The sequence below is a fragment of the Columba livia genome, chromosome 2, assembly GCF_036013475.1.
Source record: "Columba livia isolate bColLiv1 breed racing homer chromosome 2, bColLiv1.pat.W.v2, whole genome shotgun sequence".
Lineage (NCBI taxonomy): Eukaryota > Metazoa > Chordata > Aves > Columbiformes > Columbidae > Columba > Columba livia.
Window position 1 is genome coordinate 40,939,757 of NC_088603.1, and position 26,912 is coordinate 40,966,668.

Genomic DNA, 26,912 nt, shown 5'->3' on the forward strand with positions numbered 1-26,912 from the left:
AATTTCAAATTTAGATGTTACCCACAGTGAGGAGAACAAAATTAACTCATTTAATGTCAGACCTTCCATTAATTATAGAATTAGCCTCCTGGCACTTGAAAAGAGTTTAATATGGGTATACATTAGAGGTCCAGAAAATTGTGTGACCTTTTGCTGGGTGAAGTGGGGCCTTCTGCCTTTGTTTTTCATCCTCTCCTTCTGGGTAGCCTGTGAGCTGCAAGGTGCAGTTTACTAGAGGCAAGAAGGACTGTCTGAGAGCATTGCAATTACAAAGTATTAAAGGGAAAATGGAGCAAATAGAGGGATTAAGAGACTCATTCAGGCAGGACTTGTGTCTGTTCAGCCTAGTGTGAGAAAATAAATAATTCTGCTCTTTACTGCGTTGTTGTCTCCTGTCTTTTGTTTTCTCCCCCTTCTTTCCTTCTTTCCTTCCTTTCTCCCTTCCTCCCTTCCTCCCTTCCTCTCTTCCTCCCTTCCTCCCTCCCTTCCTCTGGTTTCTCTGAGGATAAAGTAGACTTGAGTTGTAGAAGCCTTATTTGGGTAATGGCTGTGCAGTGTACTGAAAAAAAAAAGGTCGTAGGTAGGCGCTGGGTAGAGACTCGAACTCTTGTGGGTTACTCTGAGCAGTATTTATTGTAGAAGATTCACAGGAACAGCAGCGTTGGGTCACCTCCTCAGAGAGTGACAATCATACAGCAGTATAACTAGTCATTATATAGGGTTCTAACAGATATTATGCAACTAAACAAAATCTATCACTGTCTATCACTGTCGATATCTATCACTGTCGATATCCTCAGGTTCCTTCCGTTCCAGTGGTCTGCAGGTTCCACTTCTTCTTTCTTGGCAAGTACAGAACGACAGGTCATCAGGTCGCAGGGCTAGCTTCTTTTGAAGTTCCACCTGTCTCATTTGTTATCCATAGTTCACCAGTCTAGCATAGAAATCAGCAACCCTAAGAATAGCATTTATCAATGTCTTAACTAAAGGCACAAAGCAAGCATAAGGTAACCACGCTCATGGTTCTGGGTAAGGACTGTACAGGGGACAAGCTGAGACTTTCAGCCTTAGCAGCACAGCTTATAACACTGATATAGGCCTAAAATCCTAATTTCCTATTTTCCTACAACAGTACACTGGGCAAAAACTCCCTCCTATGAATGTAATTATTTCTAAGTAAGTTGGGGTCACTGTGGTTGACAATCATCCCATGCGTGTGTGGCTTGTAAGAGGACCAACCTCTTGGGATTACCTTGAATATCATTAATGGAGATACAGGGAACTAGGTAGCACAGGTACACTTAGAGTTGTTTCTGTAACTGATAGGTGCCTACATTGCATGCACAAAACTGATGTGTATAAACCCCCCACATTTACATGAATAGAGCAGATATGCATAGTTACCCATGTGATACTGGTTTTAGTAACACAAATTGTGTGGCCACAATTGAGCTAATGCCATCCTGAATTACACCTCTTTAACTCCAATTGAATCCTTGGGCTGTAAGATTCAACACTAGAATTTATTTTTACAGTATAGGAATAGCTTGACATTTAACATCAGGGTATTATACCTTTTAAACATAAATTGCTCTGGTCTGTGACAAAGCATTTTAACTTTCTAAGACATTGTAGCAGGGTTGGGTTTTTTTTTTATCTTAAACTACACCACAGTTGGAGTCTGAGAATACATGGGTATTTCTCTGAAGTGTTGCAAAGCTTCTGCAGAATTCAAAACTGACCAGGCTTTCTTCTGGACACGTTCTGCAAGTCCTGCTGCGCTTACTGGCCTGGAGCAAACTCAAAATGGGTTTCCTGCATTGGGTGCTGCCATTTCCAGAGTCTGACTTTGAATAGCACATATGCATTTGGGTTAGTAATTAAGCAGTTATTAAGAGCTTTCTTGAATCATGACCTAATAGTCTAATTTGGGAAGTGCTGTGCAACCACACCTTGGCCTCAAAGGTATTTGTGAGGTCTTCACATAAAAATGTCTAATGTAGTTACTCAAAATCTAAGGCCTTGTAAATGGGAGATCGGTTTGCTAGTTTGAGCCTGAACTTACTTGTTAACACAGCTTGTATATTTGTTGACATTCTTGAAGCATTTTTTTGGAAATCTGAAAAATTTCCTTTTGCTAGCTGCTGTTGGTTTGATAGCAGCCAGGAGTTCTGTAACATAAAAATGCATCTTCTATCTGTCTTTGAGGTGTGCTTCATTTTGGGGGAGGGAATTTTCCTCACCAGAATTTGCTTTTACCAGTGGGGATATAGCAAAGTGTTGTACAACCGTTACAGTTCAACTGGATTGGACTCACATAATGGCGTTTTTTACCCATCATTTCTCAAGGAGAATACATCAACACCTCATTTTGCTGTAATGAAAAGACTGATTGAATTACATGGTGCTTGGGTTTATTTCCAGAATTTTTAACACGCAAAATATCTTTTTTCAAAATAAGTAGGGTATGTATACTGTTGAGATAGAATACTTAACAGTATTAACAGGTTTCAATCTGAAATCGATTGAAGGTACTTGTGGTGTATTCTGGGTTTTGGTTGGTTTATATTAAACAATGAGAAGCTTCAAATTAATATTTATTTTCCTATTTTGTCCCCTTGCAGCTCCGCTTTCTAAAGGCATGTAAATTTTCACAGCTTTCCTGCTTATATCTTCTTCATATTGTCCTCAGTTGTGACAACCCCTTCAACGAAGTGAAATGGTTGAGCTATACCCCCTCTACTGGATAGCATGCTTGTGCATTCAATTAAACAAAATACAAAACTGTATTTGGGAAGAGCTTAATTTTAATTGAAATCAGTACAAAGTTCTTTCCAGTCTTGTTAAAGCAGGACTGGGACACATGGTGAATGCTTTTAATCTCTAAGAGGAATATCTGAACCCCAAAATATGTTCAAAATATCATACGTTTACCAGGAGCCTGTACTGCCAACTTGCCTATATTCAACAGGAATAATACTCAACCTATCGCTGGCATAGTAGGTTTTGTAAGAGAATTTTTCCTGCAATTTTTTTTTTATCACCTTAGCCCTATGTTTCTTGTTGTAGCCTGTAACCCAAGAGGAAGAGCTGGAGAACTTGTACATACCTGAAATCTTTCCCCTTTTTCACACCTTAATTCTTCCCCCAGATCCAGGCAGAAAGTCTTGGGTAGAGCTAACTGCTGCAGTAATCCCTGAAAGATAAGGTCTGAATAAGTCGTCCTCCATACGGGTAGAATCTAAGTCTACACTTATGTAGAATGAGGAAATGAGTTGAATTGAAGTGATTGAATGCTACATAACTAAAGGTTTCTCATACTCAGTGTTTGTGCTTCTTATTGTTAGGCAACTGATAGACAATGTCTGAGCTCATAAATCAGTTTGTTTCAACATGGGAAAAATATTTGAAGCTCTTTCTAGAACTTGTATTTCAGGGGACGAGTTTCCAAATAACATGAAGAAAGTTCACAGTTTGATGACTTTTGACACAGCAATTATCAATAGCATGAAACTGGTAACATTTAGATTGTATTTCAATTTCTCAAATGTTTGCTTTGCTACACTTTGTCAGTTTGAAGGTAAAATCTGAGATCTTACTTAACCATAATATAATTGGAATATATATAACATAATTCCACAAGAGGATAGCAGTTTAAAAGAACATATTTGAGAAGTCAAGGACTTGGCAGTGTTCCTTTTACAGAGCTAGGGCTATGACACATATATACAAAAATCATGAAACTGCCAAGTCAGCATTAATCAGCTCTAACAACTGCGTTTCCTGATTTGATGTGGCTTTGTGGATATATGACAAACTTACTGTATTTCAGATGCAAGTTTTTTGTGCTTTAAAGGTCAAATGTTTCAAATATATTGCATTCCTAATCAACATCTCATTTCATTTGCCAGATGGAAATTTACTTTGACTTTGTATATTAGAGAAGGGAAATGGCTGTGAGCTGGTTTTTGGCACGCTACCATAGTGTGGAAAAAGTAAAGTAAGGAAGAAGAATGAACTGAGTAATTTCTTGCTCCACAAAATGATTAAGGAAGGACAAGAAGATTGTGTTTGTCAACACCTCTGTGTACATGACAAATGCTAAACTCATTAAGTCAGCAAATACACACTTCAAGCGAATAGGTAATTCCCGCTGCTGATGTCTAGGTTATGTGTGTGCTTGTCGGCAGGCAGAAGCCATTGAAGAGGTAATGTGAAATCTTTAATAAAACAGGTACATCTTCTTTTACAGCCTTTTATTTGTGCTTAAAACGGTAGCTGTCACAGGATCTGTTTGGTGGCCAGTCCTGCTCACTGTATGGGTTGCACTAATGTACTGGAGCCAATTTGCCATGCTGATATTTATTTAAAGAAAACCATCAGGATATAGAAGATCAACTTATCTGAAAAGGATACCCCATGTTCTGAAGGGGTAACGCATATAGAAGGTACAAAATAGTTGTGCTGATTTTAGAAATAATACATGGAAGAAGCTCTCCCTCCACAGCCACAGGTCTGATGTGTTTGTCTCTCTAACAGTGGGTGTACATGATGCTCTGATGAAGAGCAGAAAGTATGGTTGTATTTCTCAAGTGCCCAGTTCAAATATGGGAGAGAGGCTCTGCAGTTTTAAACTTTAGAATGAAAATTTTAGAAAAGTTTTCTTCAAGATACGTACTTTTAAGAAAGTGAATATAATTTTAAAAATAGTAAATTCCATTTGCAGTCTAGTCCTAGCATACAATCCATACATAGATCTTGCCAGCATGCATACTTAGACCTAAAAGTGAATGACTATGATGCTGGAAAATCTCATTTATCTTGGTGAATAAACACCTTATTTCCTATTCACATACCAAGTTATTGACGAATGTGAATGTGAATATATACTACCAGGACTAATTCAGCCACTCCTGTATGTTTAGACATGTTCTCTTTAGATGCTTCTATGCCAATACAGTGCTACATTTCAACTTATTAGTGACAATACCTGCATAGCAAATTAGTTAGGAAGCTGAATGAAAACACCAGGCTATAAATAAGGTGTCATCTCCTCATGACTTTTTAACATGACATTGCTAACAATTTTTTAGAGGTCCTGCCTCACTATACTGTAGCTCTACTGTGTCCAGAGGTACAGAATAGTGACAATAGTAGCATTCAGTGGTCACCATCTTCAGCTTTGTCAGGCAATTAGACCAGAGCTGACATGACACCACTGTGACATAGCAGTTGCTTAAATGAGGCTTTTTCCTCTTGACCTTGAGAAACTCCATAGCAATCACCCTCATGGTAGGTGTATTTGGTTCTGTGAGAGCCAGGATAAATGGTGCCAAATATCTGCTGAGCTGAACAGATCAGTACACAAGCCATTTCTTGCCAATTTATGAGGTCAGAAAAATCTTTCGCTTTCTGCAGATTGACAAAGTGCAGACTGAGGTGTTTCCTGAGATATAAATAAGCGAGTTGGCTGACTTTGATCATCTGTTTCTTTTTCCTCATCTTGTAATGAAACGTTTTCATTTTCTAACTTTGAATAGCGTTTGGAGATGCAGAGGTATTTCCTACCACTTTTCATTCCCTTCCATTCTGTTGCTTTCTCTGAAGAGAGAAAGCCTTTTATAACATTTTCTCTAAGGGGATAATGTCTTTTGCATTGAACCTCTGAGAAATTACTGTATTCTTGTTTTTCTGATAGTGCATGTGTGTTTCTTAGCATCAGATCACATTCTGACAATATTGATCTTGGTACCCATACAGAGTTTTGTGTATTTATCTTCATCCTGCTAGTTACTTTTTTACTCCATTGTGATCTTACACAATCCACTTCCATGATTTAAAAAAAATATTTCCATAGTCTTTTATTTTTCTAATGATCTTACTGAGCCAAGTTTAATCCTTAAGTAAGCTAGAAAAACTCCAGTTAAGTCAGTGAATCATATAATGACAAATTTTGGCCCATTACATTAATATATGAGAGCTTCTTTAACATATGTATGTATTACAAGCAGGTTCTTTTCATTCTACTACAAGCAGCTCTAATTGATACCAGTAAGCTGTTTAAAGTGTTTGTATTCTGATAAGAACACACTGGGAAATATAAAGAAAAGTAGATGTCTCTACTAGTGAAAATGAAATCTTGGAAATATGTATATCCTCATAGAGTATGATGTATTATGATTGTCTAGTGTATTTTTTAATATAGAGCAACTTGATATAATCATAGAAAACCCAAATGGTTTGGATTGGAAGGGACCTTTAAGGATCATCTAGTCCAGCCCTGGGATTAGGAGACATAGGTGAGGACATCTTTCGCCAGTTCTGATTGTTCAAAGCCTCATGCAAACTTACCTTGAACACTTCCAGCAATGGGGCATTCACAGCTTCTCTGGGCAACCTGTTCCAGTGCCTCACCAAACTCATTAAAAAAAAAAAAAATAAAAAAAGAAGGTCTTCTTTACATCCAATCTACGTATACCATCTTTCACTTTAAAACCATTGCCCTTTGTCCTGTCACTACAGACCCTGGTAAAAAAAATCTCTCTCCATCTTTCTTATTAACTGCCTGTTAGTATTGAAAGACCACAATAAGTTCTCCCTGAAGCTTCTCTTCTCCAAGCTGAACAACCCCAACTCTCTCAGCCTGTCCTCACAGGAGAGGTGTTCCAGCCCTCTGATCATTTTTCTGGCCATCCTTTGGACCGTCTCCAGCAGGTCCACATCCTTCTTGTGCTGGGAGTCCCAGAACTGGATCGGACTCCAGGTGGGGCCACACCAGAGCAGAGTAGAGAGAGTCGCTTCTCTTGACCTGCTGGTCCCACTTCTTTTTATGCAGCCCAGGAGATGATGGGCTGCAAGCACACATTGACGCCTCACGTCGGTATCCCCAAGTTTTTCTCTGCAGGGCTACTCTCAATTCATTCGTAGTCCAGTCTGTATTACTCTTGGGGATTGCCACAACCCAGGTGCAGGACCTTGTACTTGACCTTGTTGAATTTCACAAAGTTCACATGGGCACACTCCTTGAGCCTGTCCAGGTCCCTCTGGATGACATCTCGTCCCTCAAGTATATCAGCTGCACCACTCAGCTTGGTGCCGTCTGCAGACTTGCTGAGGGTGCACTCGATCCCACTGTCTATATCATGAGTAAAGATATTGAATAGTATTGGTCCCAGTACAGACCCTTGAAGGATAGGTACTGCCCAATTTAAGTGAGAAAAACAAAGCATATAGAAATCTTTTTAAAAGACAAAGAATTAAAACTTTCTTCAGTTGAGACTTTCCAGTCACTTTAAACTGCAGAGTCTGGCTATCAATGGAACTCACCTTATCAACACCCAGCGATTTTATGTGAGAGTATGTTCCAGCTCCTGGATGCTCCCAGTCAATTGGACTTCATCATTTCAGGTTACCTTTCCCTGGAAGAGATCAAATTTGTGCAGAACTCCGTCAGCTGTCCCTTTGAAAGACAGTCTCAGTGACATTTTGGTGTTGTCAGTCTGTCTAGTCTGCAAGCCTCTGCATAGCCTACAAAAAACATACGCAGTTCTTTGTTGACTGAACCTCCTGACCATATCTTCATGCAGTAGAAATCCTGTAAGTGTAAACACAGTTTATAAAGAGTGAGGTATCTTCTACTATTGAAAAAAGGCTTTTTTCATTAATTTATGTGAAGTTACTCTTAATTCATATTTTATATTACCATCTGTTCTGGAGAAAATATACTAATTTTAAGTACATGGGTGTTTTACATTACTTTCTTGCTCTGGTTGCATTCGTATGGTTGTAGAAGACCAGTCTGATCCCTGTAATAATGGATGTTTTATTCTAAGCTCTATTATTAAGAGAATTCATTCTGTGCAGTAGTTTTCATATCTCTTAATACAGGGACAAAAAATCACAGAGCTGCAGAATCCTTGTATGAAAGATGTTATATTATTCACTAAGGGAAAATTGCCAATTAAAGCATATTACAAATGGTTCCACTCTAAATAGTGTTTATTCTACCCATTGACAGAGACGTTGCTCGCCCAGCTCAGACTAAATGGATGCCTTATAATCAGTGAATCTGACTGCAAATAGGCTGAAGTATTCTACTCTTTAGAGGTACCACAGTGTGTTTTCTCATCTTCCTCTCCCTGTGGTATTTATTGAAATGAGGCTGAGCCTATTTCTGTAGTTAAAAGAGTTAATTATGACTGACAACTGGCAGCATACCAAGGTGTTGTGGTGTGGAGGTGAGATCCCTTCACCCTGAGCTCTACAAAGTGTTTACGACTGTCGTGTGGTGCAGTAGATGCAGATGTTCGACACAAGACATCCCAGTTTTGAATTTCTGCTGAACAGATGAAAACCTGATTGTAGCGTTCCTCTGAGCTGATAGCGAGCCTTGTATTCTGTACCTGCTGTGGGTACTGATCTCATGCTCTGTACACAAAAAGCAAAAATTACCCCTGAAAATCCAACACGAAACTCTTAGGTCTTGTTGTGAAATATTCCATCTTTGGATAACTGAGTTTATTCATTGCTCAACAGAACTAAATAGGCCTTGCTTGTTAGTGTCTCCTCGTAGTGTACTGGCTGAAAAATAATGCTATAAAAGAATTGTATTTCAGTTCCTGGAGTGCAACTTTTCACTTTGCTTTCAAAAACAGCAAGCTGCAGCTTGGAAGTGTGGGTCCTGGGAAGCTATGTCCTTAAGTAGCTTTACGTGCACAAAACATTGTTGTTCATGTCCATATATATTTTTAGTACTAGATCCTGATGTTCTGTAAGACCTGAAGATAATTAATGACTCCTCTTTATAGTGCTGTGAATATTTTCATTGACGTCACCTGGTAGAAAGTATTTGCAGCAACATGTTATTAAGTTTTAAATATTGTAGAGCAAAGGCTGCAAGCTGTGCTACGTGTGACTGTGGAGAAGCAACTTTATAAAAACTATCCCCCAACACCTGAAGTCCAGATCTTCTCCTCGGCAGTGGTGGAAAGTCCGCAGCAAAGGACTGGGCATTGTTCAAAACCTTTCTTTTTTTTCTTCTGTATGCCTGTACAAATAGTGTCATTGAATGAGCAAAGAACAACTGAAGCAGAGGTTGTCAAAGGGTTTGAAAATCTCTTTGGCAAGGGAAGGGCTGCCCACCCCTACTCCTCAGTCAGGAGTTTCTGGTTCTGGGTCGGTCTCTGCTGTGGAGGTCTGGTGTGAAGTATTTTAATGAAGCAAACTCTTTTGTTTGAAATGCTAAAAAAATTCCTTTGGATGTATATTTGGATATGCATTCTTTGGATGTTTATTTTTAGGCATCTGTGGTGGCTAGCATAACAGAAACCCCCCCTGAAAAAAATCATGTCAATGGGCACATAAATACATTTTCTGAAATTTGGAAGTAATTATAAACCACAGAACAAAAATATTACAATGAGTTTCACTACTATTGCCTGAACATGAAGTGAGAATTACAAGGCCGCTTCTGCTCATGATGTGATTATAGGAGCAATAAGTTAAAGTGTCAGGTGAAGCCCCAAACCACTTGAATTTTAGTTGATTCATTAGTAGTGTATTAAACTGAGAAATGTATTTTGGTATTGAAATGTACACTAGGTAGCTATAACAAGTATGCCAATTCCATATGTAATGAATTACTGTAATATTTTATGGCCCACAAATAAAAAATATTTCATAGAATCATAGAATACTTGTGGCTATTATAGGGAAACAGAGATGAAAAGGGATGAAAAAAAGTAACTGACTTTTTTGACAAAAGATAAGTCAATACCAAACTTTTAACTGACATTGTTGGGAAATCCTAATTTGCCTAGATTGATAACCATAAACTGAAATTATATTTGTGGCAAAACCATCTGACTTGCACTAAATCTGTTTTGTCATTTGTTGGAAAGTTGCAAGTTCAGATGTAACTTTATTTATACAATAAGAACTGCGGGCTTCTAAATGTTAAAATATTTTAGATAAATTCTCCAAAGCTTATGAAGTTAGAAAAAGTTGAGGTTTTCAGTCTTCCCTCAATTTGTGAAGCAAAATATATTTATCAGTTTTATAATGTTAAAACAAGAAGAATGAAATAAGACAGCAGTGTTAGGATAACAGTAGTAGCTGTTGATGTTGACAAGACTGCTTCATTTGCAAAAAAATTAAATTATTTTTAATCCACTTTTACTTCCCACTGTTTATACAGGTTTGTTTACCACACAAAAAAAAAATCTGGACAATGTCGGAGGGATTTTTAAAGACACACTGTGTGTTATTTCTGTTCGTAAATATTATGATTCTGTATTTAAATGCAGTGTTTACAGTCACATCCGAGAAGGCAGCTGGCCGCTTACGTTTCTGAACACCTCTTATTCACACTGTCATGTTTTTGAGGAAAATAAATTAACTTTACCTGTCAGTTTGCCAGGACTTCAGTTTCCTGATTTTCAACAAAAAGGATATTACTTTGTTGCAGATTTTTTAGGAGGGAGTAGCTGTGGAGCAGGGGTGGGGTTCTGAAAGAGAGTGTGATTTTTAGACATGGTTTCTGTTGATGTTTGTGTAGTGTCTGCTGTGATAGCACTGGATTGGCACACTGCTAGAAGTTAAGGAAAAAAGAACACCAAACAGCTGCAATAAATAACAGAAAATTAACCTTGAAGCCATACTGATTATCTCTCCTTCAGCTTACTAATTCATTTTCTTGTGTCTAGTGCTACTCAGTTTAACCTTTTACCTTTGCAGAGAAAATATTAATGTGAAATTGTTCCCATTTTTTTGAATTGCAATAAGATTTGAGTCCTGAACTCAGCAATAATCCTTGTTAGTGATAAAATTACTTGAAAATAAGTATACAGATGCAAATGAAAACAGAAATATTATTTAAGCAAAGAATATTAGCTTGTGAAGGAATATATGCCAAAAATGTAATAAATCTAGTTTTGTCAGACAAGTTAATAGACTTCCCAAATTACAGAGTTCTCTTATTTCACAGAGGAACTGACATTTCAGTTTTGAATGTCAGAGAAGTGGTAGGAATGGAAGTCAACCAACAAGTTTGGTTCATATTTTTTGCATGGTTCTAAAATATTGCTGTAACGGAAAAACCTCGATCAAAGCTTGGTGGTTGCGCAGACCGCACCACCATCCGCTGCTTTTTGATTTAGAAGGTTTGAGGTGGGAGAGGGGGTTGATCATCTGAGGATACAGTTTTGAAATATGTTTCCTAACGTGATAAACTGAAAAAAAAAATTTAAAGCATGTGAGCATAAATTTGTGTGTACAATTGCATAGGCAATTTTTTTTTTTTTTAGCAAGACTCATTAAAAATAAGAGATTTTAAAATTGTGAGCAGAACTGCATGCACATTTTATGGGCTTACAAGTGGCTTATAAGTGCTCTTTTTTGTGCATTTCAATGTATTGAAGTCAGTGGGAGTTTCATCACTGACATCACTGAACACCAGATCAACTCTGGAGTGCACTGGATTGAGCCTTCGCTTCCTGGAAAAGTTGAGTGTCACTCACAGCTTCTCTGCATTGGCGTTGAATACACCTAGTTTGGTAAAGAAGCATGTGGATTGCTTTGGTAGCTTTAGGAAAAGCTAAGTAATGTATCCCATAAGGGAAATAGTGCTCGTGTATTAAACACTAATTCATTGTGTACATTGTGTCTTGAGGTAGTTCAAGATAAGTTGTGGACCCTGTGGTCTCTCTATCACACAAGATTGTCTCTTGACTTGAGTTAAAATCTACAGGAAATGTCTGTATTCTGGCATTTTCCCTGTCATATTTGCCACATTTTGTAGAGGTGTTTGTTGGCATGCCTGAGTGCCTTCGGGTGGGGGGTGTTCTCCAGAGCACAACTCCAATCCTCCATATGCTATGCATTTAGCTTTAAATACAGCACTTACTTATTTCAAGAGATCCGCGCTAACTTGATAGCATTGCCTGAGGGAGAAAGAAGTGCTTTCCTGCAAACATTGTCATGGGCCATAGAGTGATAACTGAAAGTAGCTGCCCTTATTATGCAAAGTTCCTGGAGGTATTTAGAGATCTATGTAGCTGTAAAATAGCCTTTCTTCACTCCTGGTTTTATCCCCCTTTCTCTCAGTTCTCTGTTTCAAGTTAAAATATATATTCTGGCTTTTGTCTAGAAAAGGATTAAGAGCAAGGACCAAATCTCATTTGTGTTACTCATGTGGTTAGCTCGTTTGCTTTCATTGTGTCTACTTGAACAAGTAAAATAAAAACAGATTTAATTCCAAATCTTTTTACTAACTGGCAGGGAAGAGTACTCATTGACCATAATAATATCTTAGCTGAGTACTAGATGTCATCTATAAATGATACACATTTTTTAGTCATTAAGTCACATTAAGCAGTACTAAGTTTTGCCCTCAGCATGAGTAGTCTCTTGCAATTGCATCTGTCGCTTCAGTATGCAGAGAACATGAAAGGAAAATTGTGTTTTGCCCTATTATCTTAGAAATTGCAAAGCTATAAAAAACAGATTACTATTAATAAACAAAATTTTCTTCAAAAGGCTATGTGTACAGTTGTGAGGAAACAGCTGCTATCCCTTCCAGAATATACAATTGGCAAGTACATTAATTTTAAAAAAGGTAATTTTGAAGGCATCAAAACGGGTAAAAGTGCAGAAACTGTGACAAGAATGCATATACACACCACTGTGATTCAATATGATCTGACAGAGGAACAGTTCTTCCTCTTAATACATGAAGTGGTATATTTAAATCTTTCTCAGGCAGATAGATTTCTGCTAAATTATCACAAGCAGTACAGGTGGACCATCACTGATTTTGATCATATCCAAGTTACCTAAACAGTAATAGGACTTGAAGTATATCCACTATGCCTTCCCTCTGTGTTAGAAAAAAGGCAGGACGTTTTTCTGTTAAAACTATTACACCCAGTGCAATGTTTGTGAGGAGTACCGACCTGACCATTACAGTGATTAGCACAGATAGATTCCTAATTAACCTGTGAATAACCAGTAAGGACAGGCAGCCGGCTGGCATGTATTCCCACAGCATTCTCAGGGCCTAAAGCAAGAACTGGCACATCCAGCCAAAGACTATTTCCTCCTCCATCAAGTCAGTTGCCAGCAAGGCCGCAATCAGCAGTGATATTGTTATGACTTGGGACATTTGTCCACTAAGAAATGGATTCATAAAAACCCTATTCATTAGATGCAGACCACCAAAGAGCCTCCAAGTACGAACAATTTGGACAGAAGCCATCTAGGCTAGTGCTGAACCAGAGACCACAAGATTAAGATTTCTATAGCTCATAGCCATTTGCTCCAGCTGTTTGCTTTGAATACACAAGGCTTAAACAAGCGTGATTAGGACAGTAAAGATAAGCAGTAATGCATGATAAAGATAAGTAATATAACTCTAGTGTTCATAGGTTAAGCTACGTTTTATTTTTACGTGGCAAATTTCAGAATGACTGGTGTAGTGTTCTGTGGTTCTCCTTGTGGTAGCTCTGACTCAAGAGACTGGCCATTTGTCACTTAATGCACACAACCAGGTGTATTACAAGTGAACAAACAATGATGTGAGAAGGTATCACTGGCAGCTGAACAAAGGAGATGAGCTGGGACTGAAAATGGAAAGGAAAATAACACAAATGTAGTTTTTGTCATGCAAGAAACATCTGCGTGAGTAAGGATTCCAAGTAACTGTTGCCAAGGAAATTGTAATGGTAATTTCAACTGTTGCTGGTATTATATCTTGATGTAGGGAACATACGCTGTGGTTATAAAAAAACAGGTCTTATAGATGTGAAGTTTAATTCTTCTCTGACAAAATATTTGATTACGAATTACATATGATAATGCTGCTTCTCCCTTACTAATGTTGTTTCTTTGTTGGACAAAGCATCATTTGTAGAGTAGACCATGTGTGAGGCCTATAACAGTAGAAGCGTCACTTGAAAGCTTGAGGGGGATCTTACAGAGCTCTGAGTTCTCCAGCTCTGAGGTGAAGATTGCTGTCACAAGGGGGTACCTGCACACCAGTTGTTCACCTTCCCATACTGAGAATAGAGGTGGACATCTTCCCCTTCCAGCCATACCTTTTCACTATAGCTTTCAAATGACAAGTGAGCATCCTTCCTTTCTTGAACCAATTCTGCCATCACCCATCCCGGGATCACTTTCCAGCTTTCCATCCTAATGCTTTTGAATAAAGCCAGGGATTAAAATAAGCCATTTATAGGGAAGGGTTTTCTAATCAACAGTCCTGATCCTGGGAGCGCAGCGGAGGTCTGTATACTGAGAAAAATGTAGCCTCAGTTGTCCCAGATAAGCTCACCTTTATTGAAAAGCACATTGGAATGGCCCCGTTCTTATAGTGATCCATGGCATAACCAGTTTCTGGGACTGTTTTAGCAATTTCACTTGGTAGCTCCAGCTCTGACTTTGAGAGGATTTCCAGCAACCTCAGCACAGAAAGCAGAGTCCTGTGTAAGCCCTTTCCTAACATCAGTCCCAAAGCTACTCCCAAAAGATCCTAGGAGAAAATTATCCTGATAGAAAAATGAGAAATTTCTGTGGATTTTATTTTCTGTTCACCCTGTCACGAATCCAGATAAGTACAGGGAAGGAATGCATTAAAAAGTCTTAAAAATATTCTAATGAAGTAGAAGAATCCACATTACCAGGTCCCAGTCTCATGGAAACACTTCCCAGAATTTTGCCAGATTCCCATTTATTTCAACTAGTCAGTCAAGTGGTGTAAATTGCTTGGTCCTCACAGATAGTACAAAGAAAATTGCCTGTAAATGGTGTTTTCTTCTGGTAAGTCAGAATGTGGACTGCAATGGAGGCAATGTCTCAGTCAAAATTTGAGACATTTTAAGGTTTCTTTCACCTTGGACCTATGGCTGGTGTCCATATTTGAAGTAAGTTAATAATTTCAAATGAAGAACAAATGTTGTGAAAACAAGTCTGTTCGCCAGTAATTTCCAAGTGTGTTTTCTTCTGTTTACCAGAGATCTGGAGAAATAAGACAGCCTCTTAACTAAATTGACTAAATAAAAGGAATCTGCTTTTGAAGTATATGGATTTCAGAATCAAATTTCCTTTTTCTGTGCCTGTTGGCTTTATAGGCTTGTTTACTCAGGAGGAAATGACTTGTTTTATAATGTGTTTAACATCATGTTAGTTAATCTGTGCCATAATATGGAGTTGTTTCCTTGTGTAAGCAAGCGTTTCACGTGTAAGCATGTGTGAATCTCTCACTAAGATGAGGGGAGTCTGTATTCAAGCTGGTTCCTCTGTTTACAGGGCAGACAGAAGAGCAGATTTGTTGGTTACACAGCTGTATTGTATGTTTGAGATATCTCTTTCTGTATATATTAACTTATTTAAATTTTCTTCTCATTGCTTTCCCTCATTATTCGGGACAGTTTTACAAGCAGCTTGTGTGTAGAAACTGAAGTCTCTAAAACATCACAAAAAGAAATCTCAGAATCAAGGCCCTTCAGGAAAAAAGCTACAAAATTATTCTTGTTGCATAACGTTTCAAAATTTCCAGGCTCCTATTTAGACAACTGCCTTTAGATGGGATTATTAAAGATGACAGTCTTGAGCAAATCAAACCTCTTTATAGGCAGTTGAATAAATCATTTCCAAGTAGGGGAAGGATAGAAAGACTAGTGGTCATACAGAAAATCAGCTTTCTGAGGAACAGAGAATATGCAGTCATTGAAAAATGTTACTGCCTATTTGCCATAATAATCAGAAAATGTGTGTGAACATATATTAGAAATAATCCTGTTTAAATCATTCTCAATTACTGAAATGTCTGATTACTGCAGAGTATCTTAACACTAATATTTCTTGAAGATACTGTGGAGATCTCTTTTGGATAAGACTTTAAAAAATTTCTTTTGTTAAATCATCAGTCCATCATCAGAAAGTAAAGGAGATGTTAGTTGAAGTTCAGCTGATTCATTCATTGCTAATATATTCTGCATGATTCATCCTGATGAAGAGCAGGAGTTTGGAATAATTTTTCTTATAAGTGACCGAATCAACATATCCAATGGATTTCAAATCCAAAGCTTTCAGTATATTACACCCATTCATGACAGGTTGTTCTAGGCTGTTTGAACTGGTCTGCTTTCACCCTGTCTACCTCTCTCTCCTGTGTTGCCTCTAAGGTTTCCACAGAAACTAAAAAGTCAATGCTGTTTTAAAGAATGCTTTCCTCCCTATTACACCTCTTAAATGTCCAATTGCTGTGGGTTTTCTGTGCTATCTGTCCACGCTCAGTCACCCCATCCTTTAAAGTTATATCTAGAATTTAAAACTATAGTGCCTGATGGTGCCACCCCACTCTTGTCTGTCATGTTTTCTGTTTAACTTAGAAAAGATAGAATGGTAAATTACAGCTGTTGTGGGCAAGGGGAAATGTTGTTAAATTGAAAAGTAATTGTGTTTTGAAAAATAAATGTCAGTCTTGGAAAACAAAAACTTCAAGGAAAAGCAAATCAAGAATAACATGGAAATAGTATCACTTGCCAAGTTGCAAGGTTGGAGGTCATATTAGAAGGTCCCAGGACAGTCTTTACATTTTTTTCGTGGTGTTTTTCATTCCCAGTTACTTGTGTTTTCCTATTGTGCTAAAGTATGGCTACAAATCATGTTTGATATAATTTACCATAGAGGCAAATCAGGCTGATAAATATTTTCTCTTTTTTAAACTATACAGTCCATTTCTGATGGTGTAAAAGAGCTGGAACTACAGTTAGTGGTATTACTTTAGAAGAAAAAGAAACACGAGATGTGGCAAAAGGGAATCGAGCCCATAGATGTTTAATAGGAGGCAAATGATTGTTTCCAGCACTGAACAAGGAAAACCTTCTGTGAAGGGTTTTATGTAATTTTGTTCAGCTGAACAAAGTAGAGAATACTTAACAAAATTGCCATTTTTAAAATCTCATTGTGAATACTCAGCATGCTGTGATCATACACTGTGTAATGGTGTTTGCAATGAATAAATTGCTGTAGATACTATAATATAAATAACTATTTTGTGCATTAAGAAGCAGTTTTCTTCATGATGGTTTCTGTCTCAGGAATGCTCTGAAGACAGGACTTTAGAGAATAAAAGCTTCAAAGTACTCTCTGAATAACACCAGTCTGCTAAAGCACTAGGATACTTCTAATAATTTTTAGGGGTATTATTTAGAAGTGAATAATAAAATCAATAAGTGATATTAGGTTTGGTCTTAATCTATTTGTTGTTTTTACTGTGCCCAAAACTTAATAATTTTTAAATGCAACATGGTTTCATCAGCTTCAGCCAATAAGTTTTAATGGCTCCAGTAACAGGCAGGCAGAGAAAATTAATCAGAAGGGAAAAAAAGGATTTGTCTCATACAGACTTTGGGCACACTGACCGGGTGTGCTGCAGGTTTGCTGCAAGAAAGTGGCAGGAAGGCCCAAAGTTAAACAGCATATTGTTTTGGGTGATAAATGGACCTCTAGAAACATCTTGCTAAAACTCAAGAAGATTCACAGTGAAAAGATGCCATACCATACTGAATTCAATCGCTCTCTATAAGCATAAGAAGCAGTATCTGGTGTTGTGCTGTAATACATTGGTGCTCCTGTGACAGCTCATTGGGATCAGTTTTCCTAGATATTCTTCCAGTCGCATTTACCACAAACCTATTGGTTCCAAAGTGTAGATGAAAATTGTAACTGGCTTCAATAAAAAGCACATGATAAAGGCAGGATATAACCACTTTGAAGGAATTGCAGCATGGGTTAGAAAAATGTCTTAATATCCTCCTCCTCTTACTGCCTGCCTAAAACTACTTCTTTTTTTTAAGGTTTCTTACATAAAGATGGTCTCAATCAGAAAACTGGAAGAACTGGAAGGAAGTCTGATCCAAATTTTACAGCTGAATTATGTTGCAGTAATGGAAACTAAGTGGTGTAAGGGATTTGTCTGAAGTTTCACTTGCTGCCAAAGCCTTACTGAGTGACAAGTGGCCCGGTCACTTCACCCTTGGTTTCCATTATGAATAATTAAGTCTAATGAGAGATACCTACCCAAAAATCATGCTTACCTCATTTGATTATATTGATATTCCAACATATGTAAGACATAAATTCCCAGTAATATTGCAGGGTGACAGAAAACCCTGGATCTAGTGTAGACCCAAATTCGAGTGTTAGATTATGGAAAGCCAAGCTTTTTCACTACAAGTAGCATCTAGCTAAAGTAAAAATGGACAACTCTTTAAAAATGTGTAAATCTTGTTAATTTTTAGAGTAATTCAGATTGCTTGGGCATAAAATTTAGTGCTGAAAAATTCTAGCCTTGGTCTAGATAGTAAGTATTAAGAACCACTTCTTGCACCATATAGATGAAGGAATTGAGATGAGGATAAATAATGAAAAAAAAAAAAAAAAAAACAAACCCTAGGAGTTTTCAGCAGATTTTCAGGAAAAATAAATGAAGAAAATGTTATACAGTCCAAAGGTACAAATTTGGGGAGAGTTTATTTCTTGATGACTGTGTAAGTCATCAATATTATAGCCGAACTAAGCACTTATCTCTAATTCTGAAGGGGTTTATTCCTTTAATTGTTCTTTGATTTTACTGCTTGGAGACCAGTCTGCTAATTTTATTCATAGCAGAGGTGTTATTAACCATACAACTGTGCCCATTGCCACAGGCAGTCTCAGTGCTCGCTGCTCTCTCTTTGTTTTTCTTTTGTAGAAATATATTCCTTTGGCTGCTGTGGCAACTGTTTATTACACACATTTATAAAAGTACCTCCTGATATCACTGTAGCATCTGGGCAGGCAGCTGTGACTCCCTTCCCTACGCCACTGTTGCTGCAGCACCCGTGCTGCTTGCTCCTCATTTTCTACGTCTCAGAAGAAGGGTAACAGGGAAAGAAAGAAACAAAATGAGTAACTGCTGTAGTGTAATAAAATCCCCTCTGCACCATTTTCCACCCCCTCCTCTTTTCTGGAGAAAGATGAAAAATAGCAGGATGTGTTGATGGCTGTTGATGAGAGAAAAAAGAAAGGGGATGTTAGTGGACGTGGGATCTGCATGTACCTCCTGAAGGGAGGAAGGATCCACTATGATGGAGCAATGAATTATCACCGTACAGAGAGAGGGGGTGGGAGAGACATGACCCTCAAGCAGAAAATAGAAAACACAGGTTCTACAAAGGAGAATTGTCAGTAACAAAGGAAGAGAAAAGGGTGAAGGCTGAAGAGGTGGTGGATGAGGTGGCCTTCCAGAATGGAGAAGAGAGAGAATTGGGAGAAGAGCAGAAGAAATTCAACAGATACCTGGTGTTGCTGGCACTGCCTGTAACCATTCCAAAGCAGAGACACACAAGAATGGGAATGCAGGGCTGAGAACTACAGCTGCTCATGGGGGTGTGATGCCGATGCTCCTCAATGGCACTGTTTTTCATTTTGTTGAATGGGGCTGGGCTGGGTGCGCAGGTGGGTCTGAGTCACCTGGTGACGTTAGCGTCAGCATAGCTCCTGTTGACTTTACTCCTTCCCACATGGAGATTATCCAGCAACCACTGTGCCAGCACAGCCTCGCTGCTGGTCTTGTGGCTGTCACCAGGCATGGGGACAGCCCCGAACTGTGGTACAGACCAAGGCAACACTTTCGCTTAGGACCAGTTTCAGTGTTGGCACCATGTTCAAAACAAAGAGCAGAGGTCTATGTACTGGTTATATTTTGATGAGGCTTCGGATGCGCTTCTCAAGAGACGTATCTCACTGAAAGCAAAATCTGTAGTCTTCTGCTATGTCACATCCATCCTCTTCCCTCACCAGCTGTACTCTTATGTTATTTTGCCAGTCTTCCAATACTTTTGTATCCACTTTGCCCTCTGGGCAACTGCCTTCCCAGAAGCCTTCACCGAGGGCAACTAGAGGCAGGATCTGCTCCAGATGAGCAAGAAACAGGATTGCAAGAAAAAGTGTTGTATGTCTTAAAAATTGAGATAATTCTGTGGTGAGCTTCCCTCCTCAGAGGGAAATCTCTTCAGTAGTAAACTCAAGGCTCTGTGTAATAAAAGGAGAACAAGGGGAAGAGACTTGACTGTATCCGTTTTCTTTCAGCTGTCAGATGTTACCAAAGATAGTTGAGAGTGTCTGCATCTTCCATGGACTGCACCTACGGCAGGGAAACCTCAGTTCTGATGTGTGTTTTTGTGTGCTGAGGCAATTCAGATTAGATAATAAGAATGAATCGCCGTAGACAATGCCATGGAAAGCTAGTTCATGGACAACATTAGTATAATAACCTGGTTCTGCTTTATTCTGCTCTGCTATAAAGGATGAGGGTAAAAATGAACTTAAACTTCCCCAGTCCAGAAGAATCTTCCAATTCCTTTCTGAGTCCTAAGGAATGGGAAGACCTCCCAGCCACCTCGATTTCCTGTTTTATTTGGCCTGATGGCTTCCCCACACACACCATTAGCATGTCAGTACTAGTAGGCAATTTAAGTTACAATTCCTTTTCTTACTTCTTTGTTTTGTGCTATAGCCTTGCCTTTCCCTTCTGTTAAAAAGTACAGGTACACTTTAAAAGTGGATACCAGCAAGATTCAGATACCGAGAATGGAAGACATTGAACTAGTCCTTATTTTCTACAGTATAAGGTTATGCTGCTTCATAAAACAAACTGCATCAAAAACATAAGTTAGATTAGAAAATAATAATATTATTTTGACTAATATATTCCATACAACTACTTGATAAACATGTGGGATACTGTTACTTCTTTGAATTTCTGTGTTTCTACTGTTTTGAGTTATTCTCTGGAAATTGAGTAAATTTGTATGCAGATCACAGCTCTGATAAAACTAAAAATCTACTGTAATTGCATAACTTCTCCAGATAGGTTTTCATCTGGTATTTCTCATAGATGCTGTTGTTTTCATACAACTCTCCTAATACATCATTTTAAATTTAATATTTCATGATATACTAAATGCAGGGAAAGCTTGGTGTTTATAATGGATTGTACTGGACAAGCAGTTTTCAGCAGCACTACTTTCAAGTGACTGCCTAACTAAAACATGTTGAGGGAATAGAAAATACTCAGTGCGTTAAGCATATTTAAAGCAAAATGAATTCAGTTATAGTAGCATTTAAAGTATTTTGCTACTAACTGTAACTGATGTGCATACATCTCACCTGCAAGCATGTATGTGGGAGACAGTGGCAGAACTAAAACAGATAGGGAGAGACAAAGGAGAGTGAAATACAAAGGAGACCATTTTACCTGTTTTGACTCCTTTGTCCTGAATTTCATACAACCGTACTGATATTCTGGACAGGGACAGAGACTGGTTCCATGTCCACCCACCCCAGCTCTTCCAGGGAGCAAAGCTTCCCCACAGAGTAAACCAGGCAATATTGTGAGCAGTGTCTCATCAGCTACAGGGGAATACTGACAGCAGAGAGCTTGCTCTTGACAAGCCATTGATAATGTAAGGTCACCAGGGTCTTTATGCTCAGCTGCACCTCCTCAGTCCTACATTACCAATTACCAATGGAAATGTTGGGAGTGCCAGCTCTGCGGTCACACTGCCTGCTTCTCACTGGGCTTCTCCATTGCCTCATCCTGTGGGTTTGCTGGGCTTGGAGCATCAGGGCTCAAACTGGGAGGCTGCACTGCTGGTCTGACAGCAGACCTGTCCTTCTCCTGACCACGTCATCCTTATAGTTCAGCCACTTCCACCTGGAGCAGCCCCAGCCATTGTTATTCTCCCCTGAAGGTGATAGATTTCGCAGTGGGTGAGCAGGAGGCAGCATGCGTATGCTCTGGCCCTGGGTCAGTGGAGTTCAAGACAGATTTAGTCTGCCCTTTGCCAAGCGGATGCACATCTGAATCTCTCCTTCCAAAGATAACAGAACTTCAGGCACTGAGATGTTTGGTTTCCTTTCTTTGAGATCTGTGGTTTGGTTGCCAGTAACATTAATAGAGCTGGAATATAAATCATACTGAATGTAAAACACTCAGGCTTCAGTGTGCCGGGCAGATATCCATGTGGAGAGAAGGGCAATTAAATCCTCTTGCATTATAAACCTTATAGAATAAGGATCTGGCTGAGGTCTTGCACATATGGGAGTTTTCTCTAGTGGAGCCTGATGAGTCGTTGCTCTTGCTGCCAATAACGTGGATAAATAAAAGGCTTACAATTAGGAAATAAGGAAAACAAAGATATAACACCTGTCAAACTTTTTGTATAATTAATGTGCAAGTTAAAAAAAAAAATGTTGTGCTTGTGCATGCTATTGCCTCTCATACCAGCTGTTGCCTGTGCATGTGGATCGGTATTTTACATCGGCTGAACGGCCTTGCTGCCAGCAAGCACTCAAACAGGCAACATCAATAACAGCAGTCTTCCCACACTCCATACAATTCAAGCTATTCTTCAAATTAATAATAATACTTAATAAAGCTTCATCTCTTATTTGCAAAGAAAACCTTCAATTAATGTTAATCAGCATCCTCAGAATGTGATCAGGCTGGGCTTGTAGCTGGACGTGCCGAAACAGTTCAACTGGCAGATGGAGCATTTTCCAACTATTCTAATTAATGACTGCTCATTTCAAATGTTAATGCAATTAAATAAATAGGAAAAACAAATAAAAATAATATAGATTATGAAAGTGCGACCATCAGAGAGACTTCTGATCAAAAAAGTGAGCCTCCCTCAAACCTGAAAAGAGCCCAACCGTCTCCTCCTGACTAAATAAGGTCTCATAAAGACAGGGCTTGCTTTTGCTACTTGCTATTTCCAACCATTTCTCTGGGATCGACATTTGGATCACTTCCATTTTAACCTACTGGCATCAACTGAATCCTTGCTCCTCCAAGTATTAAAACACTTTTCTGCAGAAAATGGGAAAGGGTTTCCTTCACATATTATGGGCTTTTTTCATGTAAGATTTAGACTGCCCCTGCTTCTTGCCTTTTCTGTTTAAACTAATTGCCTGATATTTTTTTAAGGGTTTTAGTTTCTATGAACCTTGTATACCGTAGCACTGATGTAGTTCCACATTCATTTGGGCTTATAAAGAGTTCAATTAGCCCCTTAATGCCTAGTTCAGTCACAATTAAACCTTCCCTGTTGACTCGGGAATGGTCTTTCTAAAGGCAGTGGAGGTGGTTTTAATTATTCATTCTCTGGTTTGTTTCTTACAGCAGTCTCAGCTGTGCTTTATTATTCAAAGGTTAATGCAAACTGAGAACTGGGTAAATGAAATTTGTTTGGCAGCTAGCAACCTGATGTATTATAGACACTGTGAAATATGGATGGCAAGACTTCTGCTATTGTGACACTTTAAAAACCAGATTTTATCTTTAAAACAATTGCTAGTTTTGTTACAATGACCTATAGAAAATGGATGTTTCATAATGTTACAGTCTCTCTAACCCATTTTTGTTAAGAAAACACATAGTTTAGAAAGCCAAGAAGCATTAACAGCTATTATAGAAAATTCATGTAGGTACCATGACTAATGAAGTACACCGCGCAGCACTAAGTCACGCAGTTGTGTGCAGGGAATCATGCAGTCAGAAGTTTTAATGAAGGGAGCCCAAGGAATTTCAGGTGAAAGAAGGTTTTATTAACTTTCGGTGAACAAAATGAATAGTTGAGCAGTGAACATGACATGATGTCATATAATAGTTGTATCCTTGGGTACATTGTGAGGCATGGGGCATAGCCAAGAGCTTTCATCTGTTCTACATGCCGGGTTACTTCACAAACCCCTGCATGCTGTGGAAATCTTTATTGCAAACATAACAAAAATTGTTTCACAAGAAATGTCTTAATAACACGTCAGTTATTTGAAATGCCTACCAGCACTGCCTTCCTCTGGAAAATATTAATCAGATACCTAGAAGTCCCCATACCAACTGATCCTAATTAAAATTCAAGTCCTGTATCAGCAACTGGTATCAGCAGGCTGCGAACCAAAAAGAAGTCTTCATACTCCTTAAGAGGCCACCCTGACTAAAATATGTACTGCTGTGGACAAGCATTATGTTGTATGAAAGGAGACTATGTTGGCTTTTGGAAGAGACATACTCAAGAACTTCTATTAGTTTTCAGTTTGATTTTTTCAGGAATTAACTATGTGGGTGAATGTTTTCTCTTGTTTCACATATAGCATAATGTTTTATATATTTTAAATATTGTTTCAGTACTGTGCTTTTAAATTAGGACTTTGACTTAAAATAATCCAACAATTTAACCAACTTCTTGTTTATATTTTTTTAAGATAGGGTAAGGATTGCAGAGTAACGCAGTCTTCTGTGCTAGTGACTGTAGTCCTTAGGTTAGTAACTTAGAACGTACAGCTGCAAGGTCATTTGTACCCTGCTCAGTCTTTAGTACAGCCTGTGCTGTATAATAATGTGTGTAATTACACTGCTACTGACTGATGAGGTAGGTGGATGAGGAGGTAGGTGAAAGTAGGATGGCTTGTGAAGCAAGGCAGTGACAAGACATCTGAGCAAAGTCTCTGTATCCTTGGACTGTAAATACTTCACATCTGCCCACTAAAATATTTGAGATAAGTCAGTTGGGAATTTTTTTGCGCTTATTTGAATAATTTATAATGTGATTTTAATACTTCATCCTGGCTGAATATATCACTTCACTGACAGAGCTTAGGACACCAGTTACACATTTTATCTGGGACTAACTTAATGAATGTGATACACAATTTTAACTTGTAGTGTTACTGCAAAACCAGTGGTACTGCTAGTAGACTATAACTGATGCAGTATATTCTTGATTGTATATGGTTATTATGTTATATTTTTGTTTTCTATTTTAGTGCTGGACCCAAAGGCGACAACATTTATGAATGGAGGTCAACTATACTTGGGCCTCCAGGGTCTGTATATGAAGGTGGAGTTTTCTTCCTTGACATTACCTTTTCACCGGACTACCCTTTTAAACCACCTAAGGTTAGTAGGAGGATATTAAAAGCCTGACAGGAGTCCTCTCCTTGTGATATCTTTTAATGTGTATGTTGGTATATCATTGTAGGATGAAATATAAAACTTTCAAGGCAATAATGAATATTTAAACTGAGTATTTGATGGAAAGAATTTAAATAACTGCCTAAAATTTGCCTGCATGTCACCAGTTTAGCTGGATGGATATGGATTTATTTAGCAAGCAGTTGCATAATTTCCAGCAGTTATTTGTTTGATTTGGATTTGTATCTAATATGAAAGCATCTATATTTGAAATGCACCCTTTAATAGCAGCTGAAGATGTTTAATCTTGCCTTTTGACCCATATCATTCACCAGAGGTCTGTGGCAGTCTGACAAAAATGTGCAACTTTTGCACTACCCCATATAAATTACTTCTGCAGATGCAAGATATGGTATTGTTCATGAAGTTATAAGTGATCACTTTACACCATTTTCTAGAAGAATTTGGAAACACACAACAAAGACAAGAAACTGGAGTGAAAGACAGATATTTACAGAATTCCTTGTGGATTCATTTTCAATGCTGTCAATAATGACACTAACCACAAACATAGAACTGTACCAGTAACATGAAGGTGGTAGAACATTACCATGATTGAGAAGTTTCAGAATGTGAAACAGGAAAAATCTAGTGATTATGAAGACTGGAAAAACAGAAATGGGATGAAACGCAGTAGTGCAGAGTGTCATCGATAACCAATAGTCATAACTGCTGAGGGAGGGTGTCAAAATGAGGCTTTACAGGGCGATCACAGGATTAGTACAAAACACCTGTTAAATGCATGTATGAAAAAGGCAAATACAGTCCTAAGATGCATCCTTTGGCATTGCCTGTAGAGATAAGGAATTACCAATGTCACATACAAGACACTTGTAAGACTTTATCTGGAAGACCGAGTGCAATTCTTAGCACACATGTTCACTAACAGGAACAGAAACTTGGAAAATTTACCCCGCAGGGCTGTTAATGCTGAAATAAATTGACAGGCCTGTCCTTTATGAAACAAAGTGAAAAGAGGTGAATTGTTCACCTTGCCAGTGTGGAAAGTGAGAGATTGGAACAGCTCCCTGGGAGGAGCTGTGGGAGCAAAAATATTTACCCTCTTTCTGACACATTTGTGAAAGGGTTGGTGTGCCGTGTTGGTCTATGCTAGAAAAGTGTTGCATTAAAAGAGGAAGGAGCTGACTCCTATTTGATTGCCGTGAGTACACTATTGAAAGAGGAATGTTTATAAACAGAATTTTAATGCCACAGTAGTAAAGTTTGTAGTAGTTAACATGGATATTATCAGGAAATTTGATTTTTTGGGTTTTTTTTTAAAAAAAAAAAAGAATGAGAGATGTGAATTCAAAATACTTCTCATTCTGTAAAGCAGACTTTCCTGGTGACCTACAGATGAGTCAGCACAGCAGTGTTAGAGATGGTCCGACTTTGTTTCCCACTTTTAGTGGTCTGGTTTAGGGAAGCTTTGAGGCCCCTGACAAGTCTTACAGGGGCTGTACACCTCGCTGGCTGCATATTTTCTGATTTAGATATCTATGATTGCACAGTGAAGAAAGAATTTGAAACTTCCTAACTTCTCCTTCAGTTAATTGAAGCTTTGGGCACACTGAGCTGGATGATGCCCTGTTCTTTCTGCCTCCCTCTCAGCCCAGGCCAGCCCAAGACTTTCTACTTGCTAAACAAGGTCCATTTTAACAGACCCCTTTAGTTTGTTTATTTGCTGGGCTTAGTCTGTTTGTATTAGCTGTAATGCAAGGGTTACATTCAGTCCTTCAGCAAATTAATATCATATTATTTGGGGGATATTGACATATCCACTAAATGGATTTGTTGAGTCTAAAATAGAGCTTGAAGTTCTCCCGAAGAT

The 26,912-nt window shown here is 38.4% G+C and overlaps 1 protein-coding gene and 1 long non-coding RNA gene across 4 annotated transcripts in view; one reads left to right on the top strand and one right to left on the bottom strand.

Moving 5' to 3' along the window:
* LOC102083767 (ubiquitin-conjugating enzyme E2 E2) overlaps positions 1-26,912 on the top strand; it is a 208,188-nt gene that overhangs the window by 146,081 nt on the left and 35,195 nt on the right. For both annotated transcript variants that reach the window (XM_065051548.1, XM_065051547.1), the window contains exon 4: positions 24,874-25,006. In XM_065051548.1, coding sequence (XP_064907620.1) covers positions 24,874-25,006 — 133 coding nt within the window. The remainder of the gene's footprint in view (positions 1-24,873; positions 25,007-26,912) is intronic.
* LOC135578470 (uncharacterized) lies at positions 615-19,475 on the bottom strand. 2 transcript variants are annotated; one of them, XR_010470116.1, is made up of 5 exons: positions 19,342-19,475; positions 7,327-7,418; positions 6,352-6,418; positions 3,110-3,196; positions 615-934 (listed from the first exon to the last, which is right to left on the bottom strand). It is a non-coding gene; the product is annotated as an uncharacterized LOC135578470 (long non-coding RNA). The 2 variants fall into 2 exon arrangements; XR_010470115.1 differs by having other exon boundaries at positions 615-955.